The 22,000-nt window shown below is 32.8% G+C and overlaps 2 protein-coding genes across 17 annotated transcripts in view; one reads left to right on the forward strand and one right to left on the reverse strand.

The window, feature by feature from the left end:
- The first annotated feature begins 3,096 nt into the window (after positions 1–3,096).
- Positions 3,097–22,000, forward strand: part of LOC128988505 (troponin I) — an 80,502-nt gene continuing 61,598 nt past the window's right edge. For 6 of the 14 annotated variants that reach the window (XM_054409855.1, XM_054409857.1, XM_054409856.1 and 3 more), the window contains exon 1: positions 3,097–3,198. The gene's annotated coding sequence lies outside the window, so the exon portion shown is untranslated. The remainder of the gene's footprint in view (positions 3,199–22,000) is intronic. The other 8 variants (XM_054409854.1, XM_054409860.1, XM_054409859.1 and 5 more) reach the window with 7 other exon arrangements.
- Positions 15,925–21,519, reverse strand: LOC128988507 (uncharacterized). Of its 3 annotated transcripts, none has more exons than XM_054409865.1 (4): positions 21,451–21,519; positions 19,684–19,805; positions 17,927–18,182; positions 15,925–16,641 (listed from the first exon to the last, which is right to left on the reverse strand). In XM_054409865.1, exons 2-4 carry the CDS (start codon positions 19,798–19,800, stop codon positions 16,451–16,453), a joined length of 564 nt encoding a protein of 187 aa, XP_054265840.1. In that variant the 5' UTR covers positions 19,801–19,805; positions 21,451–21,519; the 3' UTR covers positions 15,925–16,450. The 3 variants fall into 3 exon arrangements, with proteins under 3 accessions (XP_054265840.1, XP_054265842.1, XP_054265841.1); XM_054409867.1 differs by having other exon boundaries at positions 21,463–21,505; XM_054409866.1 differs by having other exon boundaries at positions 21,455–21,500.

A 22,000-nucleotide genomic window follows, 5' to 3' on the forward strand; every position in this document is an offset into this window, starting at 1 on the left:
TTAATTTGTCACAGAGAGTTAAATTTACAAACATACATCTTTTATAAATTAAGAATCCATATAAAACCTCAATAGCCTCATTAACTGACATGGTTTAACTCTAAGGGAGTATGTTTAATCTATGGTTTAACCTAATCATATGGAATACAAATTGAAACTTTTTCACTAACTTAAAACCATGAGTAGGCCTATTATTTTATAATGGCAAGGTAATTTTTCGCCACTAGAAACAATTAGCACAAAGGCTAAGTTAAAAATCGGAAAACTTGTTTACCTAATGAAGTTTTTAGATTTAGTTTTATATCTTAGAGATATCTCACATTGCTTTTATACACACGACGTTCTTTCCTGAAATGAACATCTTTAATTTAAAAACAATCTTAATTGATAACACTAATCTCTGCAACAATGCATCAGGTGATCAGCGAAGTAAAGAAAACAGGGATACCAACATAAGCTTTTTTGTCGTTATAAAGTGTCTCACAGTAACTTATTTCCCCTTTTAACTGTGGCCGTGATGAAAAATTGTAACTCTTAAACGGGGGATTTTTTTCTGCGTTAAGAACTCAATTTTACCTCCCAGATGTAAAGTATTTCATAGAGGGGTTGTTTGTGGTGAATATCAAACAAGTCTTGACATGTTAGAGTCTAGATGTGGGGCCGGTGCTACAATGAATGAAATTCGCTAAGTCGAGTCCTAACCTCAAAAACTTTATTTACTTCAATAAGCATAGATAAGTTATAATCTTAGGAGTAAGAGGGGCTACTAATAATTGCTCTGTCCGTGCTTCACAACGGGGAGAGAACGCAGATAAAGATATTGTGGTTCTTCAGTGGTTCTTCACCGCTTCGTCCAACTCGAACTTCAGGATGATAAGGGTCGCTTGTTAAAATTATTTGATCTTTATCGCTGTCCTAAGGAAAAATAATCTGCATATGAGTTATTTTTTACCAATTGCAACGCACAATGCTCCTTCCAAACACTATCCGTTCAGAAAATTTAGGCGGTTTGAAGGAAAGCTAGTCCATTCCCGTTTAACCTCACGCTAACTTTGAAACACAGCCAACAGCTGATCATCTGAAGTTAAAGAAAGTGATGGAGGGATCCAGGAAATATTTCCCTTAAATCACCTTAATTTTGTGAACGGAATGTTGGCTATATGGCTTTTGCTTCACGTAATGTTATACAGAACATTTTGTATGCAACATCAATAATAATTTATATTAATCAATAGTTATTATTAATGTGTATGTGTTTTCTAAAATATTGAAATTAATAAGTTCACAATTTAATTAAAAGATATAAAGAAATCAAACTGTTGAAAACCAAAAGTAATTACTATCTCACATCATACAAATAAACTGTCACTTTTCATGGTAAATTTTTGAAAATATGGTACGAATATGGTACGAAATATAGTACTAATATCTATTTGCATTCGCTAAAAGGTTAACTCAAAACAAAGTAAATCAACAACTATGAATAAAAGAAAAAGTAGCAGTTGACGCATAATTCATATTTTCGTCAACTGCAGCTAAAACAGCCGTTTTTAATGCATGCATCGCGGGTCTAGTAACTCTTTTACTCCCAAGGGAGTTAAAACGCCTTTTCAGTTCCAAGGGAGTAAAAGTCAGTTGTAAAATTTGATTGCAAGCAATTCAATTGCATGTATCGAAAATTGATTCGGCTGAAGCTTATTGTTGCATTATTTGGAACTATCGATAGTATAATGTACACTAACAAAATCGTAATGTAGGCCTAATAGTCGAAATTATTTGATCATTTACCTCAAATACCTATTACTCGTGAGTTAATAGTCGTTTGTCACGGTGAAATAAAACATCTCTGATGTAACAGCTGCCTGTTTGCATTTAAAAAATCTAAAACAAGTTGTACGTCGGTTTGAGAGGGTATCTTAACATAAAAATTATTTTCTGTTTTAGCTTCGTTGCTTAAATAAATGTGCAATATGACGAAAAATATAGTTCGCCACACTCCAAAAAGTGTATTTTCAACCCTCGCGCATTTTCCTACCTCGGCTTCGTCTCGATTGTGAAACTTGAGCTTGGGTCGAAAAGAGCCACTTTACAACCTAGTGATGAAATAATATAATATTTCTTCATATTACAGCAAAACAGCCGTTTTTAATACATGCGTTGTGGGTCTAAAGTAGCTCTTTTCGTTCCTCTTCTTTCACTATAACGAGAGTTTTGCTCTCGAGGGAGTAAAAAACCAGCGATTGTAAGCAATCGCGTGTATTTTAAGTATGTATAGATTGTTTTAATCGTTTCTAGCTTATTTTTGCATTGTTGTAAATATACTACGGCATATCGAAAGTAATTTACCCTAAATCAATCGTAATAGACGAAAATTTAAGCATGTGTCTGAGACGAACGAGATGGAATGGTCAGCGAGGGAATTTTAAGATGGAGCTGGAATTCCATTTTAAAAGTGTCAAATGTATTGTTGAACTCACTCTTTTCTGTAAAATTGCCACTGTAAATTTACCAAAAAAGCTGCTTGTTTAGTAAAATTGAAAACAAGTTTCAAGTAGTTTTGAGAGGTTATCTTTACATGAAGTGTGTTTTCGTTTTTGTTACTTAGCTTGCTTAAACAATGGTGCAATATGACGAAAAATATAGTTCATCAAACTCCTAAAAATTGTCTCCTCAACCTTCGCTCATTTTCCTACCTCGGCTTCGCTTCGGCCATAAAACGTATGCTCGGGTCGAAAAGAGTCTCTTTACACTATTTTACCTACTACTACTATTTTACCTTATTAACTTCAACCCTTTAGCTATGGTTCGTGCCCTTAGAAGAGGGTTTATAACAAAACAAATATTTTGTGGGACGTTTAACATGAAACCTTTTATTCAAGTGCGGCTTACGATTTCTCAAAAGTTCGTGATCCTAATTAGCCTTATTTAGATGACTTTCACGACAGTCTTCTTATCAAGGTACATTTCTCGTGTTTTTTTCCCCAACCACATGTAGAACGTACAGTACTCATGAAGGGTGTTCCGGGAGCGACCCATATTCCCTCGTCGCCGCCTGAAATAGTGGAGGTTAAATTTGGTTCTGGCGAGCGCCAATGGGCGGGCATCTTGAGTTTCACGAACTGCTTCAAGCTCAAAACTCGCTCAGTGACTGTGCCCCAGCTGCCAACTAAAGTCACCGCTACCTTTCTTCTTTCTCAGGTTGGTAACATTTTTAATTTTAAAATTTTTATATTTCTCCTGAATTTCACTTTTTGCGTCAACATTTTTATTGTAAGCCGAAAACGAAATAGTGTGCATGGCGTGTTATATGCTTAAAAATGCAGATAAGCAATAATAATTGACCTATGAAAATTTGTGGTAAGAAGTATTTAATTCAATTATTATGAGTCGATTTTAATTTATTTGCGATAATTTACTCTACGTGTTATATTTTTCGTTTGTATTACGAGTTCACCAAAATAATGTCTTAGCAATACGTATAAACTATTTAGGGTGGGCACCCATTCATTGAATTGTAAAAGACAATATATTTTTCCTAAACCGTATTCTAAATTACTCTTTTATAAATCTTTATTTGAATCACGAGTTGAGTCACATACTTAAAACACGTGAGACTACCCTTCAAGATTTGGGGAAGAATATTATACAATATAATTAAATGTTTACTAAAATTTGATTGATATGGAATGCAATTTAAAACGCTTAAAAACAGTAGATAGTTGTTAGTCCGATTCTTCAATTGATTTTTTCACTTTTCTGGAGTTTTGCTTTGTACTTTACCTAAACTTTGAATGAACTTGAACGAGTAGTGGAAAACTAAGAAGAATCTTTCTTCTCAATTTGATAAGTTTAAGGAATTTAAGTTACCAGATTATGTTCTTGAATATAAAGCCTGTAGCTTTTATGTTTTTATTTATCAGCGGTATAGGTTTATATTTAAATTAAACTTCAGGTTAAGCCCCAGTGTGGCCTTGACTATGAAGATAATAACATTAAAGATGCCAAGTACCGAAGTACACCGCTACGACTCATAGGCATATGTAAAGTGGGAGGGGCTATTACTGGACCAAAGCTACTTCGTCTTAGCCCAGTAGACAAAATATCGATTGATTATTTTCGAAACTTCGTCACTAGCCTATATTTTATTTCAATACTTTATTTTCAGAGCTATATCCATGAAACTTATCAATAATAATGCAAACTTGAAATGAAACTTATATGGTTTTATGGCTCAATAAAATTATGATAGATAATATTAGTGACTATTAATTAATTAGTGATTGTTGCTTCAACCCACTATTTTGGTGTAAATACTTGATCATTGTAAAGCACAAATGTTTAAAACTAGGTTCATCTTACAGTGATAGTTATACAAAGATAAAAACGTCAATCAGTGTTCGATTCAACTAGTGATTGCGTTTTAAAATATTCATCGGAGCAATCCAGCTGAAATGGTGATAAAACTAAAATTGATACCCTACTGATTGCCCACGTGATGAAAAGATTTTGGATTTTATCTTTGTTAATAGCTAACTAATCGTTCACTCTACGATGATTTCTGTTAGAGAGAGTAATTATTGTAATTATGTATTGTGTATCAATATTTAAGTTGTTATAAGATAGTTATTTTATCCAAATTTCAAATATTGTCAAACATTTAGAGTTGTCTACAATCAATTTGTTCAGCTAGGGCAATTAGTTGGCTTCTTGTCAAAGCAGTTGAGACCGTCCTGCGTAAGAACAAATCTGATCATATAAACGCGATGGAGGATGAGTTAGATCTAAAAAACCTTTCATACGCATCATACACGAATATTAGAAATGAAAAGGGTGTTGATCATAAACATAAACAAATGACGTAACTGGCCAGAGTTCTATTAAATCAATGTTAAATATTGTTTCCTTTCAAGCCAGTAACGTTATTTGTTTATGTTTATGATATTTACTATGTCTGTTCTAGTGTTCTAGTATCCCTATTACTGATATTATGTTTACGTACAAATTTAGTGACCCTATATTTTAAATTAATGATAGGAAGTAAAAAATCGTTATATTTTATTTTCTCGAGATAAGAGGGGGTTGAGTCTCCTGTCACTCTGAAGAAGACGTTTAATGCATTCATGATTGTGTGCTAGTCAATAGCATAATATGAAAAGAAAATATTAATGATGCAAAGAAGCAAATACATACATAACAGCAAAGATACAAGTATTAATGAATCATAGAATTTTACCGAATGATTGTCAAGTGGTTGTTAATGTTGATAGTTTTAAAATGTGGAGTCTGCCATCACCAAGTACTAGTACTTCTCTAACACTACTACTATACTACTCTATACTACTATATACTACTCTAATATAGTACTTACTATATTTCATACGTCCCGTCATTAACGTCTACATTAATTAATAATCGAGGTTTTTAACAGCAATCATGGTGGCAAGTGACCTTCTGAGATCTGCCTTCTGCCTGCTGCAGCACTCACTACAGTATACGATGTTTAGAAAAGGAGGGACATAATGTTGATATGTTTGTGTTAGTCAAGTGTTTCGAACACTTCTTAACACCTAGATGACTTAAATGATGCAACATGAATTGTGAATTGTGAAAGCTATGATATGTTGAGGTTTGGGGCATTACGATGAATGAACTCTTGTCATTCTTTTTCTCCCAAGTATTGTTCAGCTCTGCAATTTAAAGCTTTTAATATGGCGTAGGCCTACTGTAAATTGATTGAATGGCGAATTAGCCCTATTTAATTTTTAATTCACAATACGTAAATAAAATTGATAGGTGAATAGTCAATGAATATCTATAGTTATCTTAAACTAAACAATACATTAATTAAATGAGTAATTGTTTTAGATTAAAGTCATAACATAAATTATTATTAAATAGCAATAGTAAAATAACTATTTATTGAAAATACTGTACCATAAAAACATTTATTTACTTTCATAAAAAATCTTCTAAACAAACACCTTGATATATGCAAAATAGACATGCATAATAAGACGGCTCGACAACGAATCCATTCCAAATGTAAACAACCCCAAATGTGGAATCCTAAAACAAACACTGTAGCAGCATTAAATACTGTTGCTTTGGGAAAACTCCTATCAACGATCTTTTTTTGTTGAAATCTTGACACTTGTTGACAAATTCTTGGATCTTGAATCTTGGAAATTGACACTAATTACTTATCCTACTGGGCAACTGTAGCCATAATAATTTTATTTTACTCCTTCATTATTTGGCTATTATACATTATACCAGATATGTTGTGAAGGTCTTCATGGTAGTCCACTGCTCACTTGAATACAAGATGGACACTTCTGCCTGCAAATACGCGCAGCTCATCGCTATTTCGGGTTTGGCAGAAAGTGCTGCTCTAGCCTATTTGACTGGTGTTGTATTGTTGTCCGTAATGCTATTTCATAGGCCTGTTTTGAACAATATGGATACTCAAACCTTGCTCAATCTATTTATAATATTTTGTCCTTTCAAACCCTTATGTTGCCGTAAACCTTAATTTTTCAAAAACTGTCAACTATATTTTGTGGGAAATATTGGACATTATCCAACTGCAAAAATTTGGGAAATCTGGTAAAGGAGAATGCCAAAAGAGACTCCTTCGGTCAATGAATATACGTAATAACTAGCTGGGTAAGTGGTTTAAGTGACCGACTAACAACATGGCTCCCTCTACAAGGCCGCGACTAGGCAATATGGCAATACCGCAGTACCGGCCTATTGAAACAGCTGTTGCATTAATTCATAATGGAGAGTCTCTGCAATGTTTATGTTTACGTTTATGTTTATGAATATGTTTATTACTGTTATTACCGCTGCAATAGGCCGCCCGGTGCGACGTTTTTGCCACTCACCAACGCGGCCTTGTATTAGAGAAGGCTATGCTAATTACCAAAAGGTTGCTGGTTCAATCCTGAGAAAAGACAGTAGCTTTTTGATGGTTCACAACTGGTTCAACTTGAACCTAGCTGTTCCTGATCATTGAGCTTTTATATTAACTAGTGTCCCTGTTGCTCGAAATCGAGCAATTGCTAAGTATTACAGGCGTTATTTTAAAACGAATAACAGTCATATTTTTTTATGACTATAAAAGATTCGACTCAAAGATTATGGAATACTCAAGATGTACATAACAGATCGATATAATCAACATTTCTTGTAAATATCTTATCATTTTTCAAAAGCTGATTTTGTTTTTTCGTGTTTATAACACACATTATTTCTATTTCTTCCCCTTGGTGGTGTTCTATGATTTTCCTATGTTTCCATAGTTTGCAAATCGTCTCTTTCAATGATTACTAAGAAATGCAGCACAGTGTTAATTCAGTTAAGTATATCAATTTATCCAGGCTCTCTCGTTTTTTCCCATTGTAATAATTACGCGAACCCAAATTCAAATAGTAACTATTTCATTTCAACCGAGTAAGTAAATGTTTGTGGCAAACTAACTGTTAAATTAGCAAACTTATTGACTGTTTACAATTAACATATGTTCTTCTTCTCACTTTTAATTTCTGACAACAGCTGGAGTTTCATAACAATATTTGTTTCCCATGTTAATCTTATGGAGAAATACGAAACTTTAAAGGGCCCCAGGGCCTCACCCTCTAATTATTTCCCTAAAAATAAAGTTTCCTGCACAACTTCGCGTTACGCTCTTTCCAATGACACCAAGAACATGTAAATCGGTTCAGTAGTTTCGGAGGAGTAATTGTCACAAAAAACCTGCTTGCGTATTAAATAAGTAAATAGATGAATTATCCTGGCTAATGAAACAGCTGATCTTAGTCAGTAAAAAAGATCATCCCACAACATTCTACACTCATCCTTCACTCATATTTGGGTCAAAATACACACACCTTGGTAGTGTCCTCATCTCATAATGATAATATTAATAATAACTCATGAAAAGAACCCCTATATACATCTCGTGGTTTGCACAAATAATTAAACACACCCTCTATAAGGGAGGTCTACAATAGCACTAAAACGTCACGAAAATGAAACGCATTAAACAAGCTTAAGATTTTACAAAAGGATAAGAAGTCTAAACTGTCCTATCAAAATCAACGATTGAAATTACTCAAGTACACTTTATGAGTCATATCACGTGAAAGTTATGACACAGCAATTTGACGATAATAATAGAAGTTATGAGATATAGTCAAGAGAGATAACAGGCATTGTCGTCTTTATATTGATGTAGACAAATTGTAATTCACTTCGTCTGCAGGTTTGCTGCGGCTGGGGTACCGCTTTTTTCTTTACTTCGTTACTTAACAGATGATGCACACTGGTGCAGATAAGAGATAGTAGTCTTATTGGGAATTAAATTCTGGATTACAACTCAACATGGTGTTTTTGTAAGCTCAAAGAGTATGCATTGTAGAATAAACATTAAAGTAAATAGGTAATTATGGCAAGAAAATTTGAAATTATGTTTCCATGCGTGAATCAAGTGTGAAATAAAATAAACTACATATTTATCGATCTGTTGAAAAACTTAGTAATAATGCATAACAATATAGAAACCACGTATGAATCAATGCAAAAATGCATATCAGCTGATCGACAATGAAGTGAAGGATACAGGGCTACCAACTTATGCGGTTCATTTGTCCTTAAACTCTCACTTGTTAACTTGTAATTTGGGTTGCGATTTATGAAAAGCACCCTTTATAATTCAACTTTACTTTTATCTTTGAAGTATATTTTTGATTGATGCATCACGGAACCTCTAGTGCCCTATATTCTTTGAAATTTAATTCAAAAGATTAATGGAAATAGTCGACCATATATTTATTTTTTAAGATTTTAAACATTTTATCGAGGTTTCCAATAGTTTTGTATAACCATGATGCGATTTTATATTTAGAAACTACTGTGAAGCTATTGGAGAGGATTTTAGCAGCTCGAAACATAATCGGGTGTAAAAATATAAACATTAAAATGAAAATAGCTCTGGCGAATTGCCCGACTCCAGCGAATGTGTGAGCGTGTGGGTGGGCAGACGTTGTATTCTGACGATGGAAAACAAGCAAGAATCAAACACAACGTTTCTGACACCAACAAGTTGTTTATGAGAATTACAGAAATGATTATGAGGAAATGTTACTAGAGAAAGAACGGTGTGCTTCAAAAGATCGAAAATGTTTGACCAATACAAAAATTTCACCTGTTATGAGCATATAGATAAATTAAACAGATGGTATCCTTATACGGGAGAATATACTTGCAAATAGGTAACACCACATTAGCAAAACCAAAGGAAAAGACAATTCTCATCGCAAAAACGCCGTTTTTAGGCGGATTGTGTAGGTTAGTATTTGAAGTTGGAATTTGGAAACATCGTACATACAAAACAATAGTACAATTGCAAATTCTATATGGACGTTCCAATAGTTGCAATAAGTCCACTTACTTATGTAAGTGTTAAAAATACCTATGTTCTATTTACAAAAATGTTATAACTTTTACGCCTGTCAGTTAAGTGGATAAAATTGCATAACTGCTACTCTAGGTAAAATAAATCTCCTTACATGCCAATCTAGTAAAAAGTGTTTTACAACTCGTTCTATAACATTTTAAAACATACATCCTATTACAATATGCATGTTTATGGTGTTATCCACCTCATAACTGTGCATTCAAAACAATGTGAGGCATGCGTGAAAGCTTAGGTAGAACCATAATCCATTTATTAACAATAGTTAAAAATTTCAACCAACTATTATACTATAAAATAATATAAAGTAATATTATATTGTTTGGACCAATAACTTCACGATACTCAACTTGAAAGATAATCGGAACTTGAAGATTACTTGAAAGATGTCTATTGTATCTGGCAACGTCAACTTTGAAACAATATACTGTATGAACAAATTGAATGCTCGTAGCTCGCTAAAAATAACGTGAGCAACCACAAACGTGCGTCTAAACTTGTGTCGTGAACGTGTCTTTGTACCAATACAGAAACGAATTAAAATGTGATATGACCATAGATTTACTAACACAAGAAAACTACTCATACCATTGTAAATGTTGACGCTCGTTTTCGTGTTTAGTTCATTTTGGTGACACTGATGGCTAGTGTTGTTTCTATTATTTTAGGGTTAATTTAATGATTTGTGCTTTACTGATTGCTTATATAACCAAGGGACTATTTGTTGTTTATTATTAGATCGTTTATTTGGCTAAACGTGGTTTTAAATGACTGAAATCACAATACACAAATTGTAAACAAAACAAGACCTCTACTGTGCACTAACAATAAAATTGACTTCAGCTGTTCCATAAGGATGAGACATCTGCTAAGGGAGTATGGTTTATCTATGGCATGACGTATCCATAGTTGGATGGATTATGTGTCGATGGTTGGTCATAGCTTACTAAACGGACGCGTTGCAGAAAGTCAACAGTCCCGGAAGGTCAAATAATTTATACCTGTGCCTCTAGGTCAAAAACTACAATGTTTGCAGTGTATGTAGATCAAAAATCCCAGTAAGTCAAATAGTACAGTCCGGGCTAAAAACGTAGTCTATGTTAAAGCAATTGACTTATTGGGAATTTGACCTAATGCAACAGCAGTTTTAATAAAACGAAATAAGATAAAATATAAGTTCAGTTTCGCTGAGTCAACAGTGCCGGAAGGTCAAAAGTATAATCTGTTAAAAACAACGATAGTCCTCTCGACGCATGACTTCAATAATTTCGTGTTTTGGTGTACTTAAAGTTGTGCTAAGATTTTGAAAATTGGCACAGAGCTTCTTGGTTAGTCCTACTCAATGACTATTTTGTTGGAACTTTAAACTATTTACCGATCTAATTAATAAAAATTGATATGTATGGTGAAATAGTTTTAAATCGTGATTTCTAACATGAAAAAGTTAGCATGCGAGATTTTTGTTTGTTTTTGGGTTAGAGAGGTTTTGTCTGTGGCAAAGTTGTAGCCAAAAGTGTGATGCGTAAAATATATTTTTTTGAATTTTTTACAATCAGTGGTTCAATAGATAACTTGGGTTGAAGAGAACGGCAAATTTAGCATTTCGCAACGCATGGAAAGAACTACATCGTACGATGCGACTGCTGAGTGGACTTTTAATTTACAGTTCTAAGGACAAGAAAAAGATGAATATACAGATTACCAGTACATTCATATTATTTATAAAACATCTTTCTGTATTACCAGCTTACATTTTTCACTTATATTAATAAGAATACATCACAATCAAGGTGTTAAAAATAAGCGGAGAGACACTTTACCTAGTAATTCCTTGGGTCAAAATAAACAGAAAATGAACGATAACATTTTTTCCAAAATCGTTTCGTTAACCAGATATCCGCCATTTTGTATTTTTTACATACAAATATTTATCTTTACACTTTTCCAACCGATGTTTATAAAACTTGGTATGTACGTTAAGGTAGGAGAGATGTTATAAAAAAAGATTCATCTCGATTCACCCTAAAATTTCAAAATTTAACACTTAACTACAATATAATATACTTTACTATACCACAATATTTACGTATCACCATAAATCTTTAATAAAATAAAACGTCCACTTTTTAAAATCCAAAGTAAATCAATTTAATCTTCCTTTTTTGAAAAATATAGTAAAAAAATTAAGCGATGTTAAAATAACGACAGGCGAGTTTCGATCTGGGTGTTTCAGGTTTGAACCTAGGAGGATTGAACATTAATTAACATTAATGTTTAATCCTCCTAGGTTTGAAGTGATTGAGAGGAATACATGAAACCGAAGGGGGGAGGTAGCAACAAGTGCACTGGTACTTACTAGTGTCCAATTACAATTTCAATTGTAATTGGGATATCGGATACGGTAAGAATTAGAGAAAACTTTAAATGGGGGACATTCCTTTATTTCTTGTGGCAGTTAAAAATATGATTTTAGTTTTGGCCAAATTTGAAATTTATTATGGAACACCCTATATTTTATCATGTTTTCGGATAGAATATGCAATTTAAAAACTTTTTTATAATTGACATTTTTTCGATAAACCGACTCGTTTAGGAGTTATAGCCTATGGAAAAATGACTTCCGGTGTACATTTTACATCATGTAGCTCCTAAACAAGTAAGTTTATAGCAAAAATGGGAAGAGTAAAAAAGTCTTACAATTGCATCCACATTCCAAAAAGACCATAAAATTCATTAAAAATATGAATTATATTATTTTAAAAAATGGCGGCAAACTTGAAAAGTGGAAAACTTTTTATTTTATAGTCTTAAAGGAATGTAGATGCAATTCTAAGACTGATTTACTTTTTGCAATTTTGCTCTAAACTTACTCGTTTAGGAGCTACATGATGTAAAATGTAAACCGGAAGTCATTTTTCCATAGGCTGTAATCCTAAACGAGTGGGTTTATCAAAAAAATGTCAAAGCTAACAAAGTTTTTAAATTGCATATTCTATCCGAAAACATGATAAAAAACTAAAATAATATTTTAACTGCCAAAAAATTAAAGGTATGTGCCCCATTTAAAGTTTTCTCTAATTCTTACCGTTTCCGATTTCCCAATGGTGGACTCCTTGAGTTGATCACCCTGTATATATGAATTTGAACGGATGGTGTTTTTGGCCTCTAGGGACCTCAAAACGAAAAATTAAATCGGTCCCGCGGGTCCAGGTGTTACCATAAGTACTACGGTAATAGCTTATTCCCTATATGGGATATTCGCCAAAACCGTAATAGTTATATAGAACAATATTACATTCAACCAGCTGTTAGTTAAAACAAATTATATGGGACTAAAACAAATCAATGATTATAAAGATTCCTTTAAAAATAATTTGAACATCCTACAATTTTACTATGCATATTTAATTAATCTGCCATCCTCATACCTAAGAATTGAATGTATCAATGGCCAGCATTACACATAGTATAAATATGTCAACTCTAAATATGTCTTTAAATTTGTTTCCAAATGCTGAATGTTTACAGCTGTTATGTTAAGCAAATTATATTGTACTAAAAGCTAGCTTAGAAGGTAAGCGTCGGCTGCTAGACTTTTTAAAAATTAAAACTTAATTTCTAAAAAACTGGGACCCTTAATTATAATTATGGCTTTGACATTCCCTAGTTCTCAAAATTATCTTTCTTTCAACATAAAAATTATGAAAATCCGTCGACTGGTTGAGGCAGAATGTGAAAAAACTCATTTACGTTTTAATAATATATATGATAGTTTGGACAGGTTTCAACCCTTCCGAGGCGTAATACATTTACACAGTTTATGTGTAGACTACATTATAACTCATAAAATAGTTCTACAATTAAATGGATCTCCTTTTACAAACGTATATAATAACCAGAAATTTTCAGATCGTCCTTGCGTGTATTTTATGCCACAAATTTTGACGAAAGGCTTTTCATTACATAAACTATACCTATTTACAGTGTTGACCAAACAGTTGGCAAGAAGCATTAATAGATAATGTACCAAATATGATAATTTTAGCTTTATTCTAATTATGACAAAACACGAAGTAACTAAAAGCGAGTTTTGTTGGTGTAGTAAGCGTTGCAGGAGGTCTACTTTACACTGAATCGACGTTCACTTTTATTGCTTTTGATCTTCCGGCACTGTTGACTCAGCGAAACTGAACTTGTATTTTACCGTATTTCGTTTTATGAAAACTGCTGTTGCATTAGGTCAAATTCCCAATAAGTCAATTGCTTTAACATAGACCACGTTTTTAGCTCGGACTGTACTATTTGACTTACTGTGATTTTTGATCTACAGACACTGCAAACATTTGTTGACTTTCAGCAACATTCCCTACTAAACATAACGTCAGCCAACAGTAACATCCAACAGGCAACAGCTGACGTGCGTCAAAACGAGAAGTGTATCATGCGTCTCCGAGTGTTTTGTATCTCACTGCTTAGTCTGCGTTGATAAGCATTTCCCCGAACCAACAGTATAAACACACTGCATGTTGTGTTTAGAGTTTATGTTTAGGTCGTGATATGATCCGAGATAACGAACGAGGAGTCTGCTAAAGCGGTTGACTGCCGAAGAGAAAATGTGATGCTAATTGCATTTTATTTATGCAAGTATTATTAACTATTAGTAATACGTATTGAGATGGGGAAGCTACTGGGGATGATCCCAAATATAAGTTGAAGGATGAAATTAGAATCGAGTTAGATGCCTTGTAGCGTAGTATAGCATTTTACTGGCTAAGACTTACTATATATTATCTAACAAAAAGTGTGATGTTAGAAAGTAACAAGTCTAGGGATTTGACCGTTTTTTTTAAACGTAAAACATGTGATTGGTGTAAAACAGAGAAACAGCTGTTTCTATAGCCACTACCTTTAAAGCACAATAATTGCCAAGAACAACAGGGTCCAGTTTCGAACATTGAAAAAACTACTGATATTTGATACCTCGCGGAAACCTTTGAATTGTTAGGCGATTGATCGCATGTTTTCCTACTGGGGTTCAGATTTTCAAATTAGTATTACTGCCAAATAGTATGGATCTGATAGAGTAGCGGTGCTATACCACATTTGTAGGCAGGGAGGGAATTTAATATACAATTTAGATAACTGGGCCTTTAGTTCAATTCAATTTAAACTTTTTAAGATAGATAATTTGCAAATAATAATAATAATCTATTATCTAAGGTATCCTAAGTTTGGTTGATATGAAATTAAATAATCTGACATATACAAAGAAATCTTGAATGTCGTGATTAGGACAATGTATCTGTTTTAAAATCTTATATATGCATTTTATTATATCTTAGGCTGTTAATAAAATGTTATTTTTTGTTAATAAAATGGATGATTCCATAGATATGTCAAATATCATACAAAATATACAATATGTAATGGGTATTTATTGATGCTAGGTCCATGTAACCTTCTTTGACATCTGTTAGTTTATCTAGAGACGTGTAAGCGATGATATCATTGGTGATTACATGCCTTTTAGCAACAGTAAACAGCTGATACGTCATGTACACTACACTACAGCATTGGAAATGAAAATACTGAAACACTTTTGCTAGTAAAAATACAACAATTTGTGAGAAACAGCTGATTCTTTGCAACAATGTCTTATTCATAATATTATTCTGAACTTATAGAATATGGTATGTTTTTTATATTCATTCGATTGCAAATAATAATAATCTGAAGTAGGTTGAAATAACAGGAAGTGTGGGAATATAATACTGTGTAAGTGTATGTAAATGCAATAGTGTTCTAGTTAGTTTTTGTTTTCCTGTTTTGTACATTTCAATGCCAGCACACATTTTTTAACATGTTTGAGGACCCTGGATTTATTTATATAAAATGTCAAAGTTGTTGCAAATCTTAAAAAGTTGAAATCCAAAAAAATGATGAATTATTCATGAAACTGCATTTTTAGTCCACTTTAAAAGAAATCATAAGCCAAACTGCCTTCCTGCGACTTGGCCTTCACTTCCTTGGCTTCGCCTCGTATGTGAAATTTATTGTTTCTGTGTTCAGCCTTGCCTTTGCCTCACACTTGAAATGAGAACGCCCCCGAAAATGCCACTTTCCGCACTACTGTGGTAATGAAATAGGATATTACAATTATTCACAACATGTTTCTCAGAAAAAGAGAAAACAAGAATGTTTATGCTTCTTTAATACAATTGTAGATGGTGGTAAAAATAACAGATTCAAAATACAGTTTAGTTCAAACATCATATCCAAATTTATTTATATTGAGGATACAAAACATAAAGTACTTATAATATTTATATCATATAGTCTCTAATAACAGCTTTTCTGGATAGGACTACATAGGGCTTTATCCAATACTACATTTCACTAAAATTTTCTCTACCTAATACTGCATTTCTTGAACAATACTAAACTTTTGTTAATACTTATTACAAAGTTTCATATGAACAACAAATGTGGAACATAGGTAAGTAAATGTAAAATCTTTCAGTTCATTTTACACAATAAATACTGTTTAGACTGTAAATCTTTAAGTCAAATGTAACAAAATACAAACTTTGATTGATATTGAAAAAGCATAAACACGTAATTAAATCCATTAAATTTTGAACTAAATCTATATTATATGGTTTTGACAAAAATTGTTACCTGAGTAAATTTACACTGTTAAAGTGCAGCAAAAATTTGCTTAAAATTAACAAATCAAAATGCAATATGAAGTTACTATCTTCATACAAAGTCTTATTGATGTTAACACACATTTCAAATACATACAAATTTTGACTCATTCTGATGACATAAAATTTCTATTACCAATGCAAACATTGTTCAGAGCTTCTCCAAACCTACAATACTGAACTACTACATATAGAAGAATGTGTATAACAGATCATTAATTTGAGTGATTCTCTGAATCGGCTCTATTTTGTAGGACTAACCTCATTACAATTGGTACCGGTAGTATACGATATATTTAATCAAAAACTCATTGTCACAATACTTTACATACACCTGCCCGTCGTTGCCAGTTGTGGTGTCCACGTCATCAGGAGGAACTTCCATGCTGGTATATCCATCAAGTTCCATTTCTCTTGATACCAGCACTGTTGCTACGATAAACGCTCTTTCATAGCCTGTTCAACATATTTACTAGCTTCAGATTATGCAAATTGCTTAAAATCGATTAAAACCCCCCGGATATAATTAATTTATTCTGGATAGTTTTATAAATTAATATAAGTTCAAATCTCTTTCTGCTTCTATAATAAATTGTTCTGATCTAAAACCCTATTAAGTCCGGTGCTTAGGCTTTCAGTTACCAAATGAGTTTTTCAGCAACAATCAAAGTCCTCTGCGGTACTGATCCAACAAAACACGTGTTAGCTCCAAAATTCTATATTCCTAATTTTCCAGCCAACCTATTCCCCTAGTGGTGCAAATAAACTTTGTTCGAAAATTCATAAACAATAAGACATTACTCATCAAAGCTTGAGATAGAATATAAAATTGGATATCTGGGGATTAAGTTCTCTTGGGGGTGATCATTGGTGTACTGTGTACTTTATAAGTAGTGTTTGCTGAAACCATAGGTCTTATGATATCAAAACCATCAATAACTTAAATTCGTGGCCCAAGAAGGGGCAAATCAGCCAGCGGACAGAGGTGGTCGAGCTCAAGAGAAACGAGTATAAGTTTCACTTCTTGTTAATACTAAGTTTTATCATATACTATTTATACTCAGTGTATATACGGTACATATAAATTAGTAATATTCATTTAGTATATTTAATGTTTTTTTATATAATGTGTTAAGTAAACAAAGGTTATCAACTAAATTATAGCTGCCATTGAGTGTTTATTTATTTTTTTATTTTACCTTCCAACGGTCAAGAACCAATTTACAATATGGTATACAAGATGACTTAATAACTTAAACATTACATAGAAAAGTGATTTTTTCAAAATGACATGCAGTAAAGTGAATGCAATTTGAGCAGTAAAAATCAAAATAAATTAGGTAATTTACATCAGGTACACGCATACTAAATAGAAATACACAAATCAAAATTTTAAAACAACCAATGAACGTGAACAATTAACAAACAAGAATAGTAAGGGAAAATATAAATGAACGACAAACAATAGTGTAGGGGTCCCGGCCACCGGTCGTAAATTCAGGGGCCATATTCATATAACCTAACCAAACTTGTATATGCGGATTAGGGCCAGAGGTGGCTGGTTCTCTGTTTCCCCTTCCATCAAATAGGTACTAAAAAGCAAACATTATACAAGTTAACTACATAGAAGTTAACATCTGTGCGCATTCACACTATCAACATTGCATTGTTAATGATGAGGTTTAAGCACTTTGCTTTGATTAAACTGAACTAGCTCAGTAAAAAAGCACAGTATACGTACCGTTGTTACGGTTGGAAAAGCGGTTGGCGTAGCCAGCACTCCCAGAGAAGCTAACACCGTCGCCATATTTGCCTCTTACAACGCGTCGCCAGTCCAAGTTGTCTTCAATGATTGATTGTACATTCCGAGCGCTGGTAGAGTGGACAAGAGTTAACTCTTGAACAGAACCATATCTGGATTCGTACTCTAATTTTTTAAGCTCGTACATTCCGTGGAGATAATTGTTATGAACAGTTGTTACTCTTGTTATATTAACCTGAAAAAAATGTAAGAAACACGTCAATTTTCTTTACATATTTAACATAGTCAGTAGGCTATATAAAAAGTTGTACTTTTGTAGTAATACTAAAGTAGGTATATAGAAGATGTTCAATTGGACTTTTTAAATACTATGAAAAAGTGTGCATAATTTATTGACCCTCAATGACAGAGCTGCCAAATACCGATGGATGTAGTTTTTGATGTTTTGGGAAACTACTTTTAGTATCATACAGTAGTATAGACTATCGAATGATTGGTTATCCGACCTCCTGTGTATCGGACTCTCCTTTAGACGATCCGATTTCTATGAAATCGTGTGTTACGAGTTGTATGAGTGTATGACTGAATATCACAGGGGTACATCGAGACTACCCCTTTTGCTGGTCCTGTCTTTACGGTTGATACACATTAAACACTTTTAAAACTTTTAGAGATAATTGAGCGGAGCGAAGCGAAGCTCTTTGAGATTGGCTTCAATGCAAACTTTCTTGCACTACCACTCAATCACGGCTGAACATATTTTAGCCAAACTTACCAAGATTGTTTCGTCAAATGTTTGGAAGGTTTAAGACGAAACAATCTCAATTTTGGATAATGCCTATATAATTTAAAAGTAACTCAAGTTTTTAAATTTTAACACATGGCCTTATGGGTTGCCATTATGGTTACAAAATAACGACGCAAAAGTAAACAAAACAAAAAATTATATCATATGATTGAAATTAAGCCAATATACGACCTAAACACAGTACAAAGAATAAACATTCGTATGATGACCATACTTATCAAATAATACAGAGAAAGTATTATCAATTATTATCAATCATTGAGATGGGGACGCCACCTAGGAGCGTATTTTAACCCAAATATGAGTTAGTTAAGGATGAGTGTAGAGTGCTGTGAGATAATCTGTGTAGCTTTGTTACTGACTAAGATCAGCTGTTTCATTAGCCAGGATCATTTATTGTAAGCCCAATGAGCAGGAACAGCTAGGACCAGTTTCGAACCATCAAAAATCTACTGAACTTTTCTCAGGATCGAACCGGCGACCTTGTGATCATTAGGTGAGCACTATAACCAGCTACCCAGCCAGTTTTTTTTTAAATACAAGCTATTTGGAAAGTACCACTGATTGAATAGGGCAGTATTTTACAGATTTTATTTAATATAATCTAAATTAGACTATGACGAAAATAATATTTACCTTATATGGGATTGGGAATTAAAATAACTACATGAATCAGCAGTTTTAAATAACTATGTCGATATAGGCTATTATGAAGATGCAATCTTATTATTTACTTAAAACAACAGTAGATTATGCTATATCAAAACTTTAGTGTTATCCGACCCTTCCTTAATAAATAACGAATGCTTTGGTCGCCATTCTCGCAATGGCAGCATAGAAAAAAGACCCCACTATTGTAGTGGCGTCTTGATTGAAAAATTCTTTTATAATTTCTAGGCCTAGGTGATAAAGACCCATTTTTACTTACTCCTGGAAAAGTAGATAAGATGCTCGATGTTGCAATACTTTCATCATATAAGTCTTCTTCATACTCTCTATTATAGTTATTGTTAACGTTAGATAAATATTCCAACACAGGATGCATTATGCCTAAAAAGAATTGTGGCATTTGAATTGAATACTCAAAAGTATTTACATTCATAGTAATAGTTAGTTTTACTTAAAATATTTAAACATTAAATAATTATATTTCCAACACAGGAAAGGTATAGCTTTGGAACGGTCAGAATGAGGCACTGAGTCAGTCAACTATCACGAATCAATCGGCGTACAATCGATCAATAAAAAAAATTAATTATTGCCGTAACCGTTTGGCATACAACAACGCTCCAATGTACAAAATTATTTATTTTATTAAGCTCAACTAAATGGTTTGAAAAAAATGTGATTTTAGGGTAAAAATGGGAAAAATCAATTTTTATCCCCATATAACTCCGTTTCCATAGTCCGATTATGCTGGTTCGCGAACTCGTTCGAAAAAACGTATGATTACACTTTTGTATTAAATTTCATCAAAATTGGATAGTTTTTGCTCGAGTTAAAAAAAGTAAGAAAAAGTAAATCGGTCCCGGGTCTAGGTCTTGCCATGAGACCTACGATAATAGCTTATTCCCTATATGAGAAATTCGCTAATCGCTAAAATCAACAAATTACGTAAATATAAACACCATGTTGAACTTAAAATTTTAATCAATACGTTACTTTCACATGTATTATTTACAACAATATTAAGTAGGGAAGCAACCATTAACACAACAATCATAAAAACCCGAATCAAGAATGATACTGTACAAAAAGCTATACAATAATTGATATTCAAACGATATCGAAAAGCGAATCAAGAAAAATACTATGATTGCTAAATAAACTGTAGCTATTAAAACAACATTAAACAAATAATTATTCCAAAAATAAGAGGAAATCATTTCCACTGTTGATATTTGTGATTTTAGGTTAACGTTTGCAACAGTTCATAAAATTTTGTATAATTAAATAATATATAAATAGCCTATTACCAGTCAATTAAGCCTAAAAGCCTATTTAAAATATACTTTGTTTAAAATCTATTTCAAACAAAAGCTAAAGTAAAAATAATTATATATATCCAAACATAATCTCAAAAATAATTTACCCAAATTTAATTTCATATACTATAAATTGGCCTAAGTGACTAAAAAGTAACAGTGAACATCAAGATCTAGAAGACCTGAATACATTGTTGCTGAAAAACATGTGTTAGGTAACAACTGGATTTCCTTCTTCTACCATGAACTAGCCTGATGAAAGTGTAAAAACTAGTTTGTATGATTTTTATATTATAATATTTTCTAGTAAAAAGTGAAAAGCTAAACCAATAGTCTAATTATTTCAAATAGTTTAAACAAGAAGAAATGTGGAAACGTGGAAGAAACTTGGTAATCTCCATCTTATTATTACAGACAATTCTATTTAGGTGTTGGACAATTTGAGAACATTAGCCTACATTTGAGGTGGATCGAGTAGCCTCATAGCTGTTAAAATTTATATTCTTGATTCAAGTAAAGACTTTTGTTTTAGAACAATCTTATCCAAATTCGATATAAAATTATTTAGTAAAAAAAAAACAAAAAATCAAAGGCTAACTTTATTATCATAAAAAAAATATCAAATTAAAATATTAGCAAGGAAATTGGTAACTAAAGAGAGTTCCAAGCACGAACCTAAAAAACCCTGAGGTTGCACGTTTAACACTTACACACCAACTCACACGAACTTTCGTTATTTTAGCCGAACCTATCGGACGTACAGACGACACCGACTGAAGATGATAGCTTACTTCGGTGACTCCAAACCAGTGTTGCCACCCTTGACCCATGAAAATTCCCCTTCTGAGTAAGGACAAATCCCCAATTTAACCCCAGCCAAGGCAAAAATCCTCCAATATTCTATAAAAATCCCTTTTTTACTAACATTTATCCCCAATTCATACCAATCTATGCCATAGTGTGTAGGCCTAGGTGAAAATTAACTCTACATGAATATTTAACTATAACATACATTATTTTATTCACTCCATATCAAAATATGTCCTAGTATCTTTTCTGACGGATAAAAAAATTCCCATTTTATCCTCAGATAAGACGATAACTTAATCCTCCATCCGCTAAGCCATAACAATGTAAAGAAAAGTCCCCAACTGCCCTCCATCCAAATTTTACAAAAAAACACTTTAAAGCACAAATATACGTCAAATAACACTTATAATAATATATTTACACTTATAAGTTACTGTTTACTCACAAGAC

This window comes from Macrosteles quadrilineatus, unplaced genomic scaffold, assembly GCF_028750875.1.
Source record: "Macrosteles quadrilineatus isolate MER2022 unplaced genomic scaffold, UCM_ALF_1.0 Scaffold_3__2_contigs__length_128488019, whole genome shotgun sequence".
Lineage (NCBI taxonomy): Eukaryota > Metazoa > Arthropoda > Insecta > Hemiptera > Cicadellidae > Macrosteles > Macrosteles quadrilineatus.